The 14,437-nt window shown below is 38.0% G+C and overlaps 1 protein-coding gene and 1 pseudogene across 1 annotated transcript; both read right to left on the bottom strand.

Annotated features, from left to right (window-relative positions):
• Nucleotides 1-1,945: 1,945 nt before the first annotated feature.
• LOC125079839 (olfactory receptor 5D13-like) lies at nucleotides 1,946-2,917 on the bottom strand. Its single transcript, XM_047693568.1, has one exon. It carries the CDS (start codon nucleotides 2,915-2,917, stop codon nucleotides 1,946-1,948), a length of 972 nt encoding a protein of 323 aa, XP_047549524.1.
• Nucleotides 2,918-13,176: 10,259 nt separating this feature from the next.
• Nucleotides 13,177-14,121, bottom strand: LOC125079388 (olfactory receptor 5D13-like; annotated as a pseudogene).
• Between the last annotated feature and the right edge of the window lie 316 nt (nucleotides 14,122-14,437).

The raw sequence follows: 14,437 nt of genomic DNA, 5'->3' as shown, positions 1-14,437 counted from the left end.
TTTATAACTGAGGAAAATTAAAAGTAGGATACTTACTTATTTTATGTTTTACAATTGTTTACTTTCGCATGTAAGGCAAAGGTTTGTGTTACTTTTACAGCATAAGATGAAGTTAAAAAGTCATATTTAAGATAAACACACTTGCTCTTGGAGATGTGATTATCATTCAATTATAGTAACGATGTTGCATATCTATACTGTGCATATCCTAGGAACCTTGTGTGATACAAATAATGATTAGCAAGAAAGAAACAGAGAACATTTTGATTTTTTTCAAAATTCAGTCAGTGGGTTAAGACCAACAAATGAATAAGTAATTTTTTTAAATTTTTATTTGTTTGAGAGAGTGAGGAAGAGGAAAAGAGAGCAGGAATCAAGCCAGGGAGGAGCAGAGGGAGAGGGAGAGGGAAAGGGAGAAGCAGATTCCCCTCAATCTCCTGCTGAGCAGGGAGCCTGACAGTGGCTGGATTCCAGGATCCTGAGATCATGACCTGAGCTGAAGGCCAGGGCTTAACCCACTGAGCCACCCATTATTCAGGTGGCCCCGAATAATCAATTTTAGAGAACATTTCAGTCAAAATAGTTAAAACCATCCCATATTTGTCTGGCAGATGAAGCTATGCCAGCAGGTAAAATGTGTAATTAACTAAAGATTAACCTTTAAAAGCAAAGTTGGAATTATACAAACTATGCTTGAAATGTATTACAATATTCACTCTATTAGTAAATAGCATTTACAAAATCAGTTTTGATACACCAGGTTGTGAGACATGTGAGATAAACAACTGATTTTTTTGGTTTTGGTCCCTGTGGTAATCCTTTTGTAAACTTGTGTAAAATAATTTTTATTTGGTATTCAAAGTCATCATGTTTCACATCATTTCCTATACTATAATAAAAGTACAAGAGAAGGAGCAAAGAAGTTGGCCAGATCTTAGAAAAAGTGCCTCCAGAGTCATTGCTAATCTTCCATATTTTCATTCTTAGTTACTTATCAGTTTTCAGAATTTCTCCTTAACCCTAAAATTCTCTTACATAGAACTGAAGAATGTTTTTATTTTTATTTATTTTTTATTTTTCATTTTTTTAAAGATTTTATTTATTTATTTGACAGAGAGAGATTACAAGTAGGCAGAGAGGCAGAAAGAGAGAGAGTGGGGGAAGCGGGCTCCCCGCTGAGCAGAGAGCCCAATGTGAGGCTTGATCCCAGGACCCTGAGATCATGACCTGAGCTGAAGGCAGAGGCTTAACTTACTGAGCCACCCAGGTGCCCTGAACTGAAGAATGTTTTTAAAATGATGTACCATGCCAATATGCAATTCCAGAGACTTGGATGTTATGGTCTGATATTTACTGTTAAATAAGTTTTTTAGAAAAGTTGTAGTAAGTTACCACAAATGTGGTGGCTTAAAACAGTGGAAATACATTACCTCATAGTTCTTGAGAACAGAAACCTGAAATCAAGGTGCTGTCAGTGTCATGTTCCTTCTGATGTTGCTAGGGGAAAATCCTTTACATCTTCCTAGAGCCATCTGGTTGGTAGTAACAAAACACCAATCTTCACATAGCCTTCCCTGTGTGTCCTTTTTTCTGTCTCGTATATGGACATACTTGCTGGATTTAGGGCCTGACCTAATCCAGCATGATCTCATCTCAAACCTTATCTTAATTACATCCACAAATATCCTATCTTCAAATAAGGTCACATTCTGAACTTCTTAGATGGACATGGATATTTGGGGGTGGGGGGCTCTATTCAATCTGCAATACTATGTTACTGCACATATGATTCATAGCTCTTTTACCAAACTTTGGGGTGAATAGAAATAAAATAATCAAATAACTGGTTTATTACAACCAAAGATTTTAAAATTCAGTCAATTGACTAAATAATTTGAGTCCATCATCTCTACTAGAAACATCGGACAATTCTCAATAAAATAAATCAAATCTCTTTTTGAAATAAGAAACTCCGACAAAATCGTATTGAGTGATTCATTAACTTCCTTACACTCTCCTTCACATCTTTGTTTCGGAGGCTATAGATCAGAGGGTTCAGCATGGGAATCACCACTGTATAAAACAAAGAACCTACTTTTACTATGAGCCACGAGTTTTGGGAATTGGGTACACAATAAAGGAACAGGATAGTCCCATGGAAGATGGTGATGGCAGTCAGGTGGGAGGCGCAAGTGGAGAAGGCTTTTTGGCGCCCACCGGCAGAAGACATTTTTATGACCGTGACAAAAATGAAAATATAAGTTGTGAGGATGATGACTAGGCTGCTCACCTCATTGAATATGGCGATGACGAAACAAAGTATTTCGTTGATATAGGGGTCAGAGCAGGAGACAGAGACAATGACAGAATGCTCACAAACAAAGTTATTTATGATGTTAGACCCACAGAAGGATAATGTCAGGAGAAAGTAGGTGAGGGTCAGGGAAGAAACTAGACCCCATATGTATGGCCCTGCCACTAAGGATATACACAGCTTTGGGGACATAACAACCGTGTAGAGAAGAGGGTCACAAATGGCCACAAATCGGTCATAGGCCATTACGGCCAACATGAACGTTTCTGCCACTGCACATACACAAGCCAAGAAGAACTGCATGACACAGCCTATGAAGGAGATGGTTCTGTCTTCCACCACCAAGATCTCCAACAGTTTGGGTGTGACTGTGGTGGAATAACAGAAATCCACTAAGGACAAGTGGCTGAGGAAAAAGTACATGGGCGTGTGGAGTTGGGGACTGACCCTAATGGTCATGATCATGCCCAGGTTCCCCACCACAGTCACTGTGTAGATGGTCAGGAAAACCAGGAACAAAGGAATCTGGAGGTGTGGGTATTCTGAGAAGCCCAACAGGGTGAACGTGGCTCCAGTACTCTGATTTCCTTCTGCTAACAACATGACTGTGCTTGGAGAAAAGCCTGAAATAAAATAAAAATAGTAACAGTGATAATAATGATAGCACATTACTATGACATTTACCATGTGGCAGGCATTGTGCTAAAACTAAAATATATTGATTCAGATCCTCAAATAACAGGATATTATTATATCCTGTTATAAAATAAGTGGCCTCATATTTTACTTAAGGATAAGGAGGCATGTATTAGGTCAGGAACTTGACTAAAGTTACACAGCTTATTAGTGATGAGCTGGGTACAGAAGTTGATCCTGAGTGACAGAGCACAAATTAAGCTCAGGAACAGATGGAGAATTACTGTACATTGTTGTAGAAAACACATATCTTTCACAGCTCCATCATTCTGAAGATCTGTGTATTTTCAGAGTACTGACATAACCATGAAGATAAATTTAGCAATCAAGTTTATAAAGGAAGAATCAGAAGTAAAACATTAGAGGCAATAGTATCTCTCGAGTTGGGATATTCAAACTGAAACTTATAGGAAAGACAGCCTTTAGAAGCCACCATAAGATGTTGACAGAACGTAGCCCTAGCTGCATATCCGTAAACTTTCTACTGATTCCATCCAATTGAGACAAGAATCCCCTCAGGGTTCCAAAAACAATGTAACAACCTGGTAAAATAAATATATTTGCCTTTGTGTCATGCTGTTCCCTCACTCCTGTGTTTCCTTTCCTACTTAACTACTTTCTCACTTAGTGTCATGGATGCTTTCAGCAGACTCCTCTAGATTCCATAATTATACCTTTTAATGTTGTATTAGTTTTTAACCTGGTAACTACTAAACATACACAATATTAAATACTCATAGAGTATCTGAATTGAAGTTTAACTTAAAATGTGTTTTGTTCAAGCTAGAGAATATGACAATAAACACCTATGGTTACATAATCACCCTATAAATTTCTAGTAGGGACATTGGTTTCGATTAAAGCTACATATGTGATTATCTCGTTGTGAGTCATATAATCTTTGTTTATTTGTACTTGTTATTTTGAGAAACCAAAGCATATTGTATTCATAAGCAGTTTATAACCACAGAAGTCTTTTTAATCAGGGAGGCTGGACGGCTCAGTTGGTTAAACCTCTGCCTTCAGCTCAGGTCCTAATCCCAGGGTCCTGGGATCAAGGTCTGAAGGGGGGAGCCTGCTTCTCCCTCTGCCATTCTCTGTATGCTTCTCATGAATAAATAAATAAAACCTAAAAAAACGTATCTTTAATCATTCAACAATAAAAATAGATACATGTTTGAAATGTTTAGATTTTTTTTAAAACCCTATTAGCATGAATCTCATAAACAAAGACACTATTTTAATTTTATCTGACCAGAACAAGGTAGAAAGAAACTATTATTTCATTCATAGCTAACTGCTATTTGATAATACTCCTGAAAATATATTTTCTACGTGCAGAAAAAGAATCTGTAGGAAAGTGACAAAGAGCTAATGAAAGAAGCATGTGCTTGAAACCTAGATTTAAATTCAATTTCAGGTTTTGTCACTTATTATGTGATCTTTGGTGACTGACTCAAATTTTCTGAGCTTCAATTTTGTCAATAATAATGATGGAATTATACATATTGCACTGGTGTCCAAGCATTAAATTAGGAAATGATATTCATGTACTTAGCACAGAGTCTAAAAATTGTGGAATCCAGGAGATGTGGACTTACACACTCTCACCTTTAAAAAAAAAAATTCTAAGTCCAGATGAAAGTCCTCACTCTCAGCCTTGGATTTCTTGTTTGTGACTGTTTTAGGAATCATTTTCTCAAAATTAGAGTCAGAATCATCAGACGTGGATGGTTTCCTTTTGCGGCGAGTTTTGGTTTTGGGGGGATCAGGCTTTTGAGGTACATCAGAATTCAAGCCTGCATCCTTTTTAGTTCCTTTTGGTGCAGCCCCTTTCTTGGCACCTGTAGTGGAGGTGGAAGACTGACTTTTTGCCGCTGTCTTCTTCACCACCACCTTCTTTTTAGGAACAGGGTTTATGATTTCAGTTTCAGTTGAGAAATCAGCAGCAGGAGAACCTGGAGGAAGTGGTACACTGTCCTTGGCATCATCAACATCAACGTCCATTACTGACATGGCACTTTTCTGTGGCTTCAGTTCTTTGGTAGCATGTTTTGGGGAAGCTTTGGTCTTAACTGGACTAACATCTGATGATGGGACAAAATCTTCATCTTGAGTTTTTTCATCAAAATCCAAGAAATCGTCATCTGAATCCAAATCCACTGTGAATTTGGTTTTTGTTGCTGCTCTCCGTGGCTCTATCTCTCGTGGAGGGACATCAAAGTTACTTTCGTTACTGCTCATATCTGATTCTGAATCAGACCAGGGGTTTCTCTTCTTTCCTTTTTTGATTGGTTTAAATGACAATGTAGTTTGCTTCTTTGTCTTGGTAACTGGTTCTCTTTTCTGTTTTTTCTCCAACCTTTGTTTCAGACCTTCTGGTTCGATACTGTCTTCTGGAGGGTTCCCTTCAGTGTTTTCATTCTTAATTTTCTTTTTAATTTTCTTTTCTGTCTCTGCTTTCATCTCTACGGTCACTCGGGGGATGACTCTTCCATCTGGACTTAGACTCAGCTGTGGCTCCTCGGGCCAAATCAGGACGGGCAAAGAAACCTATAAAGTACCTCGAAGAATCAGATGAAGATGATCTGTTCTAAAACGTGATTATTTTAAGTAATGGTCATATTGAGCCCAAGACTGGTTTTAGAGTTACCTGAGTCCCTTAATTTCTTCTCCTCTGAATTTTGTTTGGGGAAGGTAGTTTTAATCCAGAACCGTCAAAGGGAAGTATGTCAAGCCCAGGTATCTATTACTGTTTTATAACACTGTCTAGGTAGTGATCACCTCATGGGCATTGTTTTCTTCTCTGCTTTGTCTATGTTTGGAGTGTCTTCTCTTTTGTCTTTAGAATCTGCTTTTAAATTCTTCTGAGCTCTGGAGATAGTTGTGTGGTCACTTCAGCATAATATAGTTTATTGACCACTCATTAAGCTAAAATTGTTATAAATGTCTCCTCTGCTTCCTTTCCTACTTTCAGAAAATATGAGATAGAGCATGATTAATTCTGTTTTACCTTCATTTTATAGGTAATTTTCCATCAGATAGGACTTTATGGTTCTAGTACAAATAATCCGCACTCAGCCTTTTATGTGCTGAATTTTTGCTCAGGCAATGAGAAATTGCTCATATTCTTCATATCCTTTTGAATACTAGCAGAGGCTGAAGAAAAACAGCCTGGCTGTGTCCATATAACCTCAACACAGTCAATAGGGTGAAGAAAATTAGTGTTGTGACCATCTCAATTCTTGACTTGTCCCCTCGGGCTGTCTCCAACTTTGAATCTCCCAAAGATCAAATTTCTAGGGACCATTGGATTGCAAAAAAGTTGGGGGCAACCTTCACTCAAAGATCTTACATCATTGCCATCCATACTCAGCAGTGAGCGGTTATATCCATTTTGAGAAATCTCCATAATTATCAATTTACAAACTTTTTAAAACATTTCTGCATTTTTACATGTGTGTGACTTGAGTAGTGTTATCAATGTTTTTGTAAATATTTACTATGTTTTTCTATTTCACTTAATTCTAACAATTTTTTACTTTAATAAAATGTTCTAAACATAGCAAAAAAAATTCTTAGGGCGGTGACTAATTAATATTATTTTCAACCCTTATATTATTAAAAATATAAAAAATGAATCAAGGGCCAAAGTGGGCAGCAATAGACATGTGGGTGCCATTTGGGGCACATGGGGAAGCCCAGTTTTCTTTCCTGAATCTTCTTCTGACACTCTTCATCTTATTTTGACAATTACTGTCCTTCAGTAAATTCTCTCTGTTTCCCCCTTCACTTTCTCATTATTGTCTGACTCTTTCTTGTCTTCCTTATCTAATCTCAGGTTGGCACATGCAGAGACCTAGCAAACTGCAATCATTACTCTGGCGGACGATAGCAGCCAAGGCACAGCCAAATTCCCTTAGCGCTGCTAGCTTGCACTGGGAGAACATCAAATTCTTCTTCCTGTGATTACTGTGGCTATTGGGACAGTCATTAGCTCTGAAAACTTGGAGTTCTTTTATCAAATTTGGAGTAATTTATCAAATCTCAGTGTCTCTGCTTAGCTTTACCTAAAGCCTGACCCTAGCCATTTCCTAGCATCCAACCTTCTTTAAAGCCAGGATTCCTGACTGATAATCAACAGCACATGCTCATTTATTGTGGCTTATTTGGTTTTTCTTTTCTTTGACCTGAAATAACCTCCTTTTTTTTTATGGTGTGCTGATGCCACACTTGCAATATATGAAGAATTAAATGAAAACTATTATCACAAAGAAACTGTCTCTTTTCACTCCAGCAATATTTTCCACATTCTTGGTATACCTACAGATATTACTCTCAGGAAATCAAAGTTTCACAATCTGTTGTGTTTACTGTTACTTTATACATACTATTCTTATCCTTCTATAAGATCTTGAGATGTTGAGGACAATCTCAGATATTATAAGATTCCTCTTAAATTTTCAGTGTGACTACACTACGCTAGACACATGGTTGATATCCTCAAGTTTAAAATCAGGATGATACGCTACCTAGGGAAGGGGGAAGAAATCAAAGCTCAACAATGTGAGCTTGCCAAAAGATGGTCTCCAGAGATATTGTGGCATTTAGACTAACGAAGAGTGTTCCCTATCTCAAAGACTGTAGGACTTCAATGTCCCCCATATAAATGAAAGATGACACGAAAGAGATCAGCCAGTCTGAGACCAACTCACCTGAAGATCTTGTTCCTCTTATTAATGTATCCAAGGAAGTTCCCCTTTAGAATTCAAATCTTAAGATGTTTGTAAATATTGCAGCAGTAAACTATAATTTTTAATTAATGTGACAGGAATATATTTCTTTCTTAGTATCTAGAAAAACTCAGACATGCGTGAGAGGGAGGGTGAGAATCTGAGTCCTAGGTGAGTGAGAATCTGAGGGAGAATCTGAGCCCTAGGAACAAAGTGTTGGGTTTATGTATGACTCCATGACCTCAGGGACTTAGGCCCTAGAGAATTTGTAGTGAACCTTTTTTTTTTTTTTTTTGACATCAAAACACTCAGAAATTAGATTGAATTCTAGCCTGGGTTGCATTTTACAGGAATGTAATTTCTTCCAAATCACTAGAGACAATGTTTCATCAAACCTACCTCATGAATTTCCTCTAAAATGTAATTATAGAAAATATACAATTTGACTTAGAAAATATGGTGACTACAGTAAACACAGGAAGGATAAATTATCTCATACACAACCATTCAGAGATAACTGCTGTTAGCACTTGCCGTGTGATTTTCCTCTTTTTCTCTGCAAAATGTGTTTTCTTGAGATGTATAAACAACATAATTTGGATTCTAGCCTTTTCATTTAACACAAAATGATCTTTTTTTTTTTGTTCTGTGGAAACACTGATTTACTTCATTGAAACTAATTTGTGTTTTTTTTCCAAATATGGTCAATCTATTCTTCCAAGGTTATATTAACATAATTGAATATTATAATCTCTTTGTGTCCATACATTCTGAAAACTGACAAACGTATTTTGGAAGTATGTTTCTTTCTAAAACCAGTGGATGTCAAGCAATCCATTGGTTCTACTTTGCCCAAATACCACCCAGTTAGATTCATTCAACACTTCCCCTGGGCCCCTGACAACCTGAAGAACTCTTGCCAGACACTACCAGGAATCCCTAACAAAACGAGGCTATTTTATCACAAAGAGTAGAATTATTTATTTTAGATGATGTGGCCTTTCTCCAGAATCACAGGGGTCTGCATTTTCTCCCACTTGTACTAGCATCTGTTCCATACTCTCCCTGCTCCTCACCATTGGCATCTCTGCACTTAGGAAATGTGAATTGTTCCTGATTTCCTTTGAAAATTAGAAAGGGGGGGCACCTGGGTGGCTCAGTCAGTTAAGCATACAACTCTTAGTTTTGGTTCAGGTCATGATCTCAGGTTCAGGTCATGATCTCAGGTTCATGAGATGAAGACCCACCCTGGGCTCTCTGCTCAGTGGGGAGTCTGCTTGAGATTCTCTCTCTCTCTCTCCCTCTCCCCCTTTGCCCCTCCCCCTACTTTTTGTCTTTCCCTCAAAAATAAATAAATCTTATTAGAAAGGAAAATAATACATTTGCCAAATCAATGATTGCCTACTATGTGCTTTTTTTTTTAAAGGTTTTTAAAGATTTTTATTTATTTATTTATTTGACAGAGAGAGATCACAAGTAGGCAGAGAGGCAGGCAGAGAGAGAGAGGAAGGGAAGCAGGCTCCCTGCTGAGCAGAGAGCCCGATGTGGGACTCGATCCCAGGACCCGGAGATCATGACCTGAGCCGAAGGCAGCGGCTTAACCCACTGAGCCACCCAGGCGCCCCCTACTATGTGCTTTAAGCCATATTCCTCTGCCAAGGGCAACTATGTGGTTGAGTTTTCCATGGTCTGTGGTTATTTCCCAAGATCTACTTGTTTTCCCTCTGCTTGAAGAAATCTTCTTATGGCTTCTTTTCTTGGCAGTCACCAGCTTTTTCCTTCACAATCACATTTTTGTTGGTTTTGGGCACAGGCTGAGCACGTTTGGCCCTTGCAGAGGGACAATATGGAGAAAACAATCTAGCAGTGCTTTGTGGACACAAGAGACATTTATTTGATCAATTTAAGAATTTAGTGATAAATTGAAAACTAAAGAAACCCTAAACTCATGACCCATTTTCCCTATTGGGCATTTGTTGTGCTCTAGAGTGCTGTGGGAGGCTGGGTATCTAAACCAGAGAGGCAGATTGAAATGCCCTATAGAAATTTCATGGTGCTGGGGCACTTGGGTGGCTCAGTGCATTAAAGCCTCTGCCTTTGGCTCAGGTCATGATCCCAGGGCCCTGGGATGGAGCCCTGCATCAGGCTCTCTGCTCAGCGGGGAGCCTGCTTCCTCCTCTCTCTCTCTCTGCCTGCCTCTCTGCCTACTTGTGATCTCTATTTGTCAAATTAAAAAAAAAAAAAAAAAAAAGAAAGGAAAAAAAAAAGAAATTTCATGGTGCTTAAAGAAAAATAATTAAAAATCTCACCAGAGTTGAGACCTCTCACAAAGGCTTGACCATCTCCCATCTCCCCTCTCACAATGTTTGTCTGGCTATTAGGGTGCATTGGGAAGGAGAAGAAAGAACTAAAGTCCAAAACTGGGGAGGCAGGGGGAGCACAAGCATTGCACACTTTGAGATCTGAGGGAGGCACATTGTGGTTAGGTCTCAGTCAAAAGCCAACCACTCTTGAGTAACAGGGATGAATCACAGGATGGCTGATTTTAATGGTTTCTTTGCTAATTTCTGAAATACCTCTCTTTTCCCTTTTATATCAGTAAGCTTTCTAGGACCATTATGACAAATCATTCTTCTAATTTTCCCCTGTTTAAAGCCAAAAATAACTGTTTTCTTGGGCTGACCTGACAATTTACTCATATATGCATGTCTGTCTTTTCTCAGAATTAATAACAATATGAAAACCATTCTGTTATAAACAAATTGTACCCTTACCTTGATTCTCAAAAGGACAATTACATCAGAACACTTATACCTCATCAGTACATTTTTCAAAGTCTTGGTATAAGAAAGTCATCAAAGGGACAATGAGAAGATCATCAAAGGCACAATGCAAGACAAGATTTACATGCATTAACTAGTATATCTATATAGTACCATACTTCATTTATATATATAAATATAAATTCCTCTATGTTAAAGTGACAAAGACTTCCCATATCTTTCCTGCCATCTCCTGTTTACCTTTTAGTGGCTGATAGAAAAAACTTATTATGAAAGCAAAGCTACTCCTTCTAGAAAAATCACTTTTTATTTTATTTTATTATTTATTTTGAAGATTGTATTTGTTTATTTGACAGGGAGCCCAGCAGGGGGAGCAGCAGGCAAAGGGAGAGGGAAAAGATGTCTCTGTGGTAAGCAGGGAGCCCGCTGTGGGACTCAATCCCAGGACTCTGGAATCATGACCCAAGCCAAAGGTAGAAGCTTAACTGACTAAGCCACACAGGTGCCCCTAAAAATCAGCTTTTAAAGGAACAAAGTAAAAAAAAAGTTCATAAAAGAGCAAAAATATCCTCTACACACTGCTTTTCTTATTCTTCCATTCCCTGTATTATTTCATATGCAATAAAGAACAATTTCTCTTAAGTTAAAGTACGTTGGATTTCATTTCTCATGGATGAACCCCTAAAGAGGGAATTGTCCAGGTGTGTGGGAAGTGTCCACATAACTTCAGAAGACCCTGTTAAACTGTTTTCAAACTCATTTTACCTTTTATCCCCATCTGAAATGTGTGAGCATTCTCTTTGCTCCACATTCTCGCTGATATGTGGCATTTCAGTCATTTATTTTGGTCATTCATATTGATGTTCAGTGGTAGCTCACTGTGATTTTAGTCAGAATTTCACTGATGATTGGGACACCTGGGTGGCTCAGTGTGTTAAGTGGCTGCCTTCGGCTCAGCTCATGATCCCAGCATCCTGGGATCGAGTCCCACATTGGGCTTCTTGCTCCGAGGGGAGCCTGCTTCTCCCTCTGACTCTGCCTGCCACTCTGCCTGCCTGTACTCTATCTCTCTGACAAATAAATAAATAAAATCTAAAAAAAAAAAGAAGAATTTCACTGATGATTAATAATGTTTATTGTATTTTCATATGTTTATAGATGATTTGTATGTCTGGTTTTGTCAAGTGTCTGCTTAAAGATTTCACCTTTATCTAGATTATTTGTCTATCTGGGTTTTTTTTTAAGGATTTTATTTATTTATTTGACAGAGAGAGAGAGATCACAAGTAGGCGGGGTGGGGGGGAGCAAGCTCCCTGCTGAGCAGAGAGCCCCATGCGGGGCTTGATCCCAGAACCCTGGGATCATGACCTGAGCCGAAGGCAGCAGCTTAATCCACTGAGCTACCCAGGCACCCCTTGTCTATCAGTTTTGAGCGTAAAGAGTTTTTTATAAAATGTTCTACAAACAAATTCTTTATCAAATGTGTATACACACATATATGTGGCAAACACACACACACACATACATATATATAAAATATTTATTCCCAGCTTGTGGTTTACAGTTTTATTTTTTTATCAAGATCCTTTACCACTAAAACACTTTTATAACAAATTTTATGTTGATGAAGTTCTTTTTATCAGTTTTCTGAGAATCCATCCTTTTTGTGTTTTATCTAAAAAAAAAAATTGCACCTCAAATTTCAAACTATATTTTTTCTGTGTTTTATTCTAAAATTCTTTAGGTTTAATTTTTATGCTTAGAACTGTGATCCATTTCATTGAATTCAAGTTAATAACTGTGTGTGGTGTGAGATAAGAGTTAAGCCTTCTTTATCCATCTGGATATCCAGTCTCTGCAATGCTTGTTGAAAAGCATCCTTTTTCCGTTGAATTATGTTGACATGTTTGCTGAAATGTGAATAACCAGATGTGCTTGGGTCCATTTAAATTTTTCTGGGTGGCTCAGTGGGTTAAAGCCCCTGCCTTCAGCTCAGGTCATGATCCCAGGGTCCTGGGATCGAGCCTCAGCCCCACATCGGGCTCCCCTCAACAGGAAGCCTGCTTCCCCCTCTCTCTCTGCCTGCCTCTCTGCCTACTTGTGATCCCTGTCTGTCAAATAAATAAATAAAATATTTTAAAAAATAAAAATAATAAATAAATAAATAAATTTTTCCTGAATAAAAGTCATCTTCTGCCATTCGATCTAAGAATAGCAAAATGTTGATGCTGTATAAGGTGCAGTGAGCTGGAACGCTTGTTAAAGCGATCTCCAGAACAGGAGCAGCCTGATTGCAATTCTAGAGGAAACTTTCTAGATCTGCACGTATTTGATGAGTGGGCAATTAGCTTTATTTTAGAAACATACATATACAATGACACTAAGTGATAAAATATTCTAAAATAACTTACAAATATTACATAATACAATCGAATAATTTTATTTTTTAATTTTGGTTTACATGCCTGGAGATATTTCACTAAAATTAATGCACAGAATATCAATAGTCATAAAATGTACTGCTATAAGTATATTAACTAATAGCCTGTTGAAAAGTGATTTAAATCATCAACTGCCCAATAAGAATTGAACAATCTCTAGTATAGTAAATCAGGTTTTTTTCAGAAATAAAATAATGAATCTAACAATATTATATTGAGTGACAAAGCTATTTTGGGACAACTGATCTTCTGAATGTATCTTTCATGTCTTTGGTCCTAAGGCTGTAACTCAAGGGATTCAGCATGGGAATCACCACTGTGTAAAACACAGAAGTCACTTTATGAGCCAAGACTTTTTAGGATTAGGGATAGAGTAGAGGAAAAGAATGGTCCTGTGGAAGATGGTGATGGTTATCAGGTAGGAGGCACAGGTGGAAAAGGTTTTCCAGCACCCACTTACAGAAGACATCCTCAGAACAGTGAAAAAATGAGTATATAGGACATCAGAATAATCATCAGGCTGCTCACCTCATTGAATATGGCAATAATAAAGCACAGCATCTGGCTGATATAGGGGTCTGAACAGGAGGCAGAAACAATTACAGAGTGGTCACAGATAAAATTATTAATGATGCTAGACTCACAACAGTATAATGCAAGAAGGAAATACGTGAGTGTCAGGGAACACACTATACTCCACGAGTAAGATCCAGCCACCAGCAGAGCTCACAGCTTCTGAGACACAATGGTAGTATACAGCAAGGGGTTACAAATGCCACAAAATTGTCGTAGGCCATCGCTGCTAACTTAAAAGTTTCTGTTACTCCAGATATGCAAGCAAAGCAAAATTGCATAATGCAACCAAAGAAGGAGATTGTTCTGTCCTCCACAATCAAGTTCTCCAACAATGTAGGTGTAACTATGGTGGAAAAACCAAAATCCACAAAGGACAAATGACTGAGGAAAAAATACATGATCTTGTGGAGTTTTGGATTGATCTTGATGATTATTATCATGCCCAAATTTCTCACAGTGATGACCATATAAATAGACAAGAAAACCAGGAAGAGTAGAACCTGCAGTGCTGGATATTCTGAAAATCCCAAGAGAATAAAAGTGGGTATGAGACTTTGATTTCCTTCAGATTACATCATGATTCCTGTTGAATAAAGACCCAACAGTTAGTTCTGAAAAGTAGAACTGAATGGAAAAGAGGAAGAGAGAAGAGGCTTCATAGGCTGCTGTGAATGGTGAATCTCAAAGTATGGTCCCCAAACCAGCAACAGCATGAGCGACTGAGAAGTTGTTAGGGATGCAAATTCTCTAACCCCATCACCAACTTTCGGAATCAGAAACTCTAGGATGGGGCTCACAGTTCTTGACTTAACCAGTTCTCCAGGTGATTTTGATGCCTGCTAAATTATTGGAACCACTGGTATATAAAACATATTAATCATTCTACTGTTTAAA

The sequence above is a fragment of the Lutra lutra genome, chromosome 10, assembly GCF_902655055.1.
Source record: "Lutra lutra chromosome 10, mLutLut1.2, whole genome shotgun sequence".
In the NCBI taxonomy this organism is placed as follows: domain Eukaryota; kingdom Metazoa; phylum Chordata; class Mammalia; order Carnivora; family Mustelidae; genus Lutra; species Lutra lutra.
The sequence above is the reverse complement of the archived record's forward strand: the minus strand, read 5'-3'. Positions and strand labels throughout refer to the sequence as shown.

Excerpts from the sequence above, each read along its gene's own strand:
- LOC125079839 (XM_047693568.1), bottom strand. The coding sequence starts at position 2,917 with ATGTTGTTAGCAGAAGGAAATCAGAGTACTGGAGCCACGTTCACCCTG.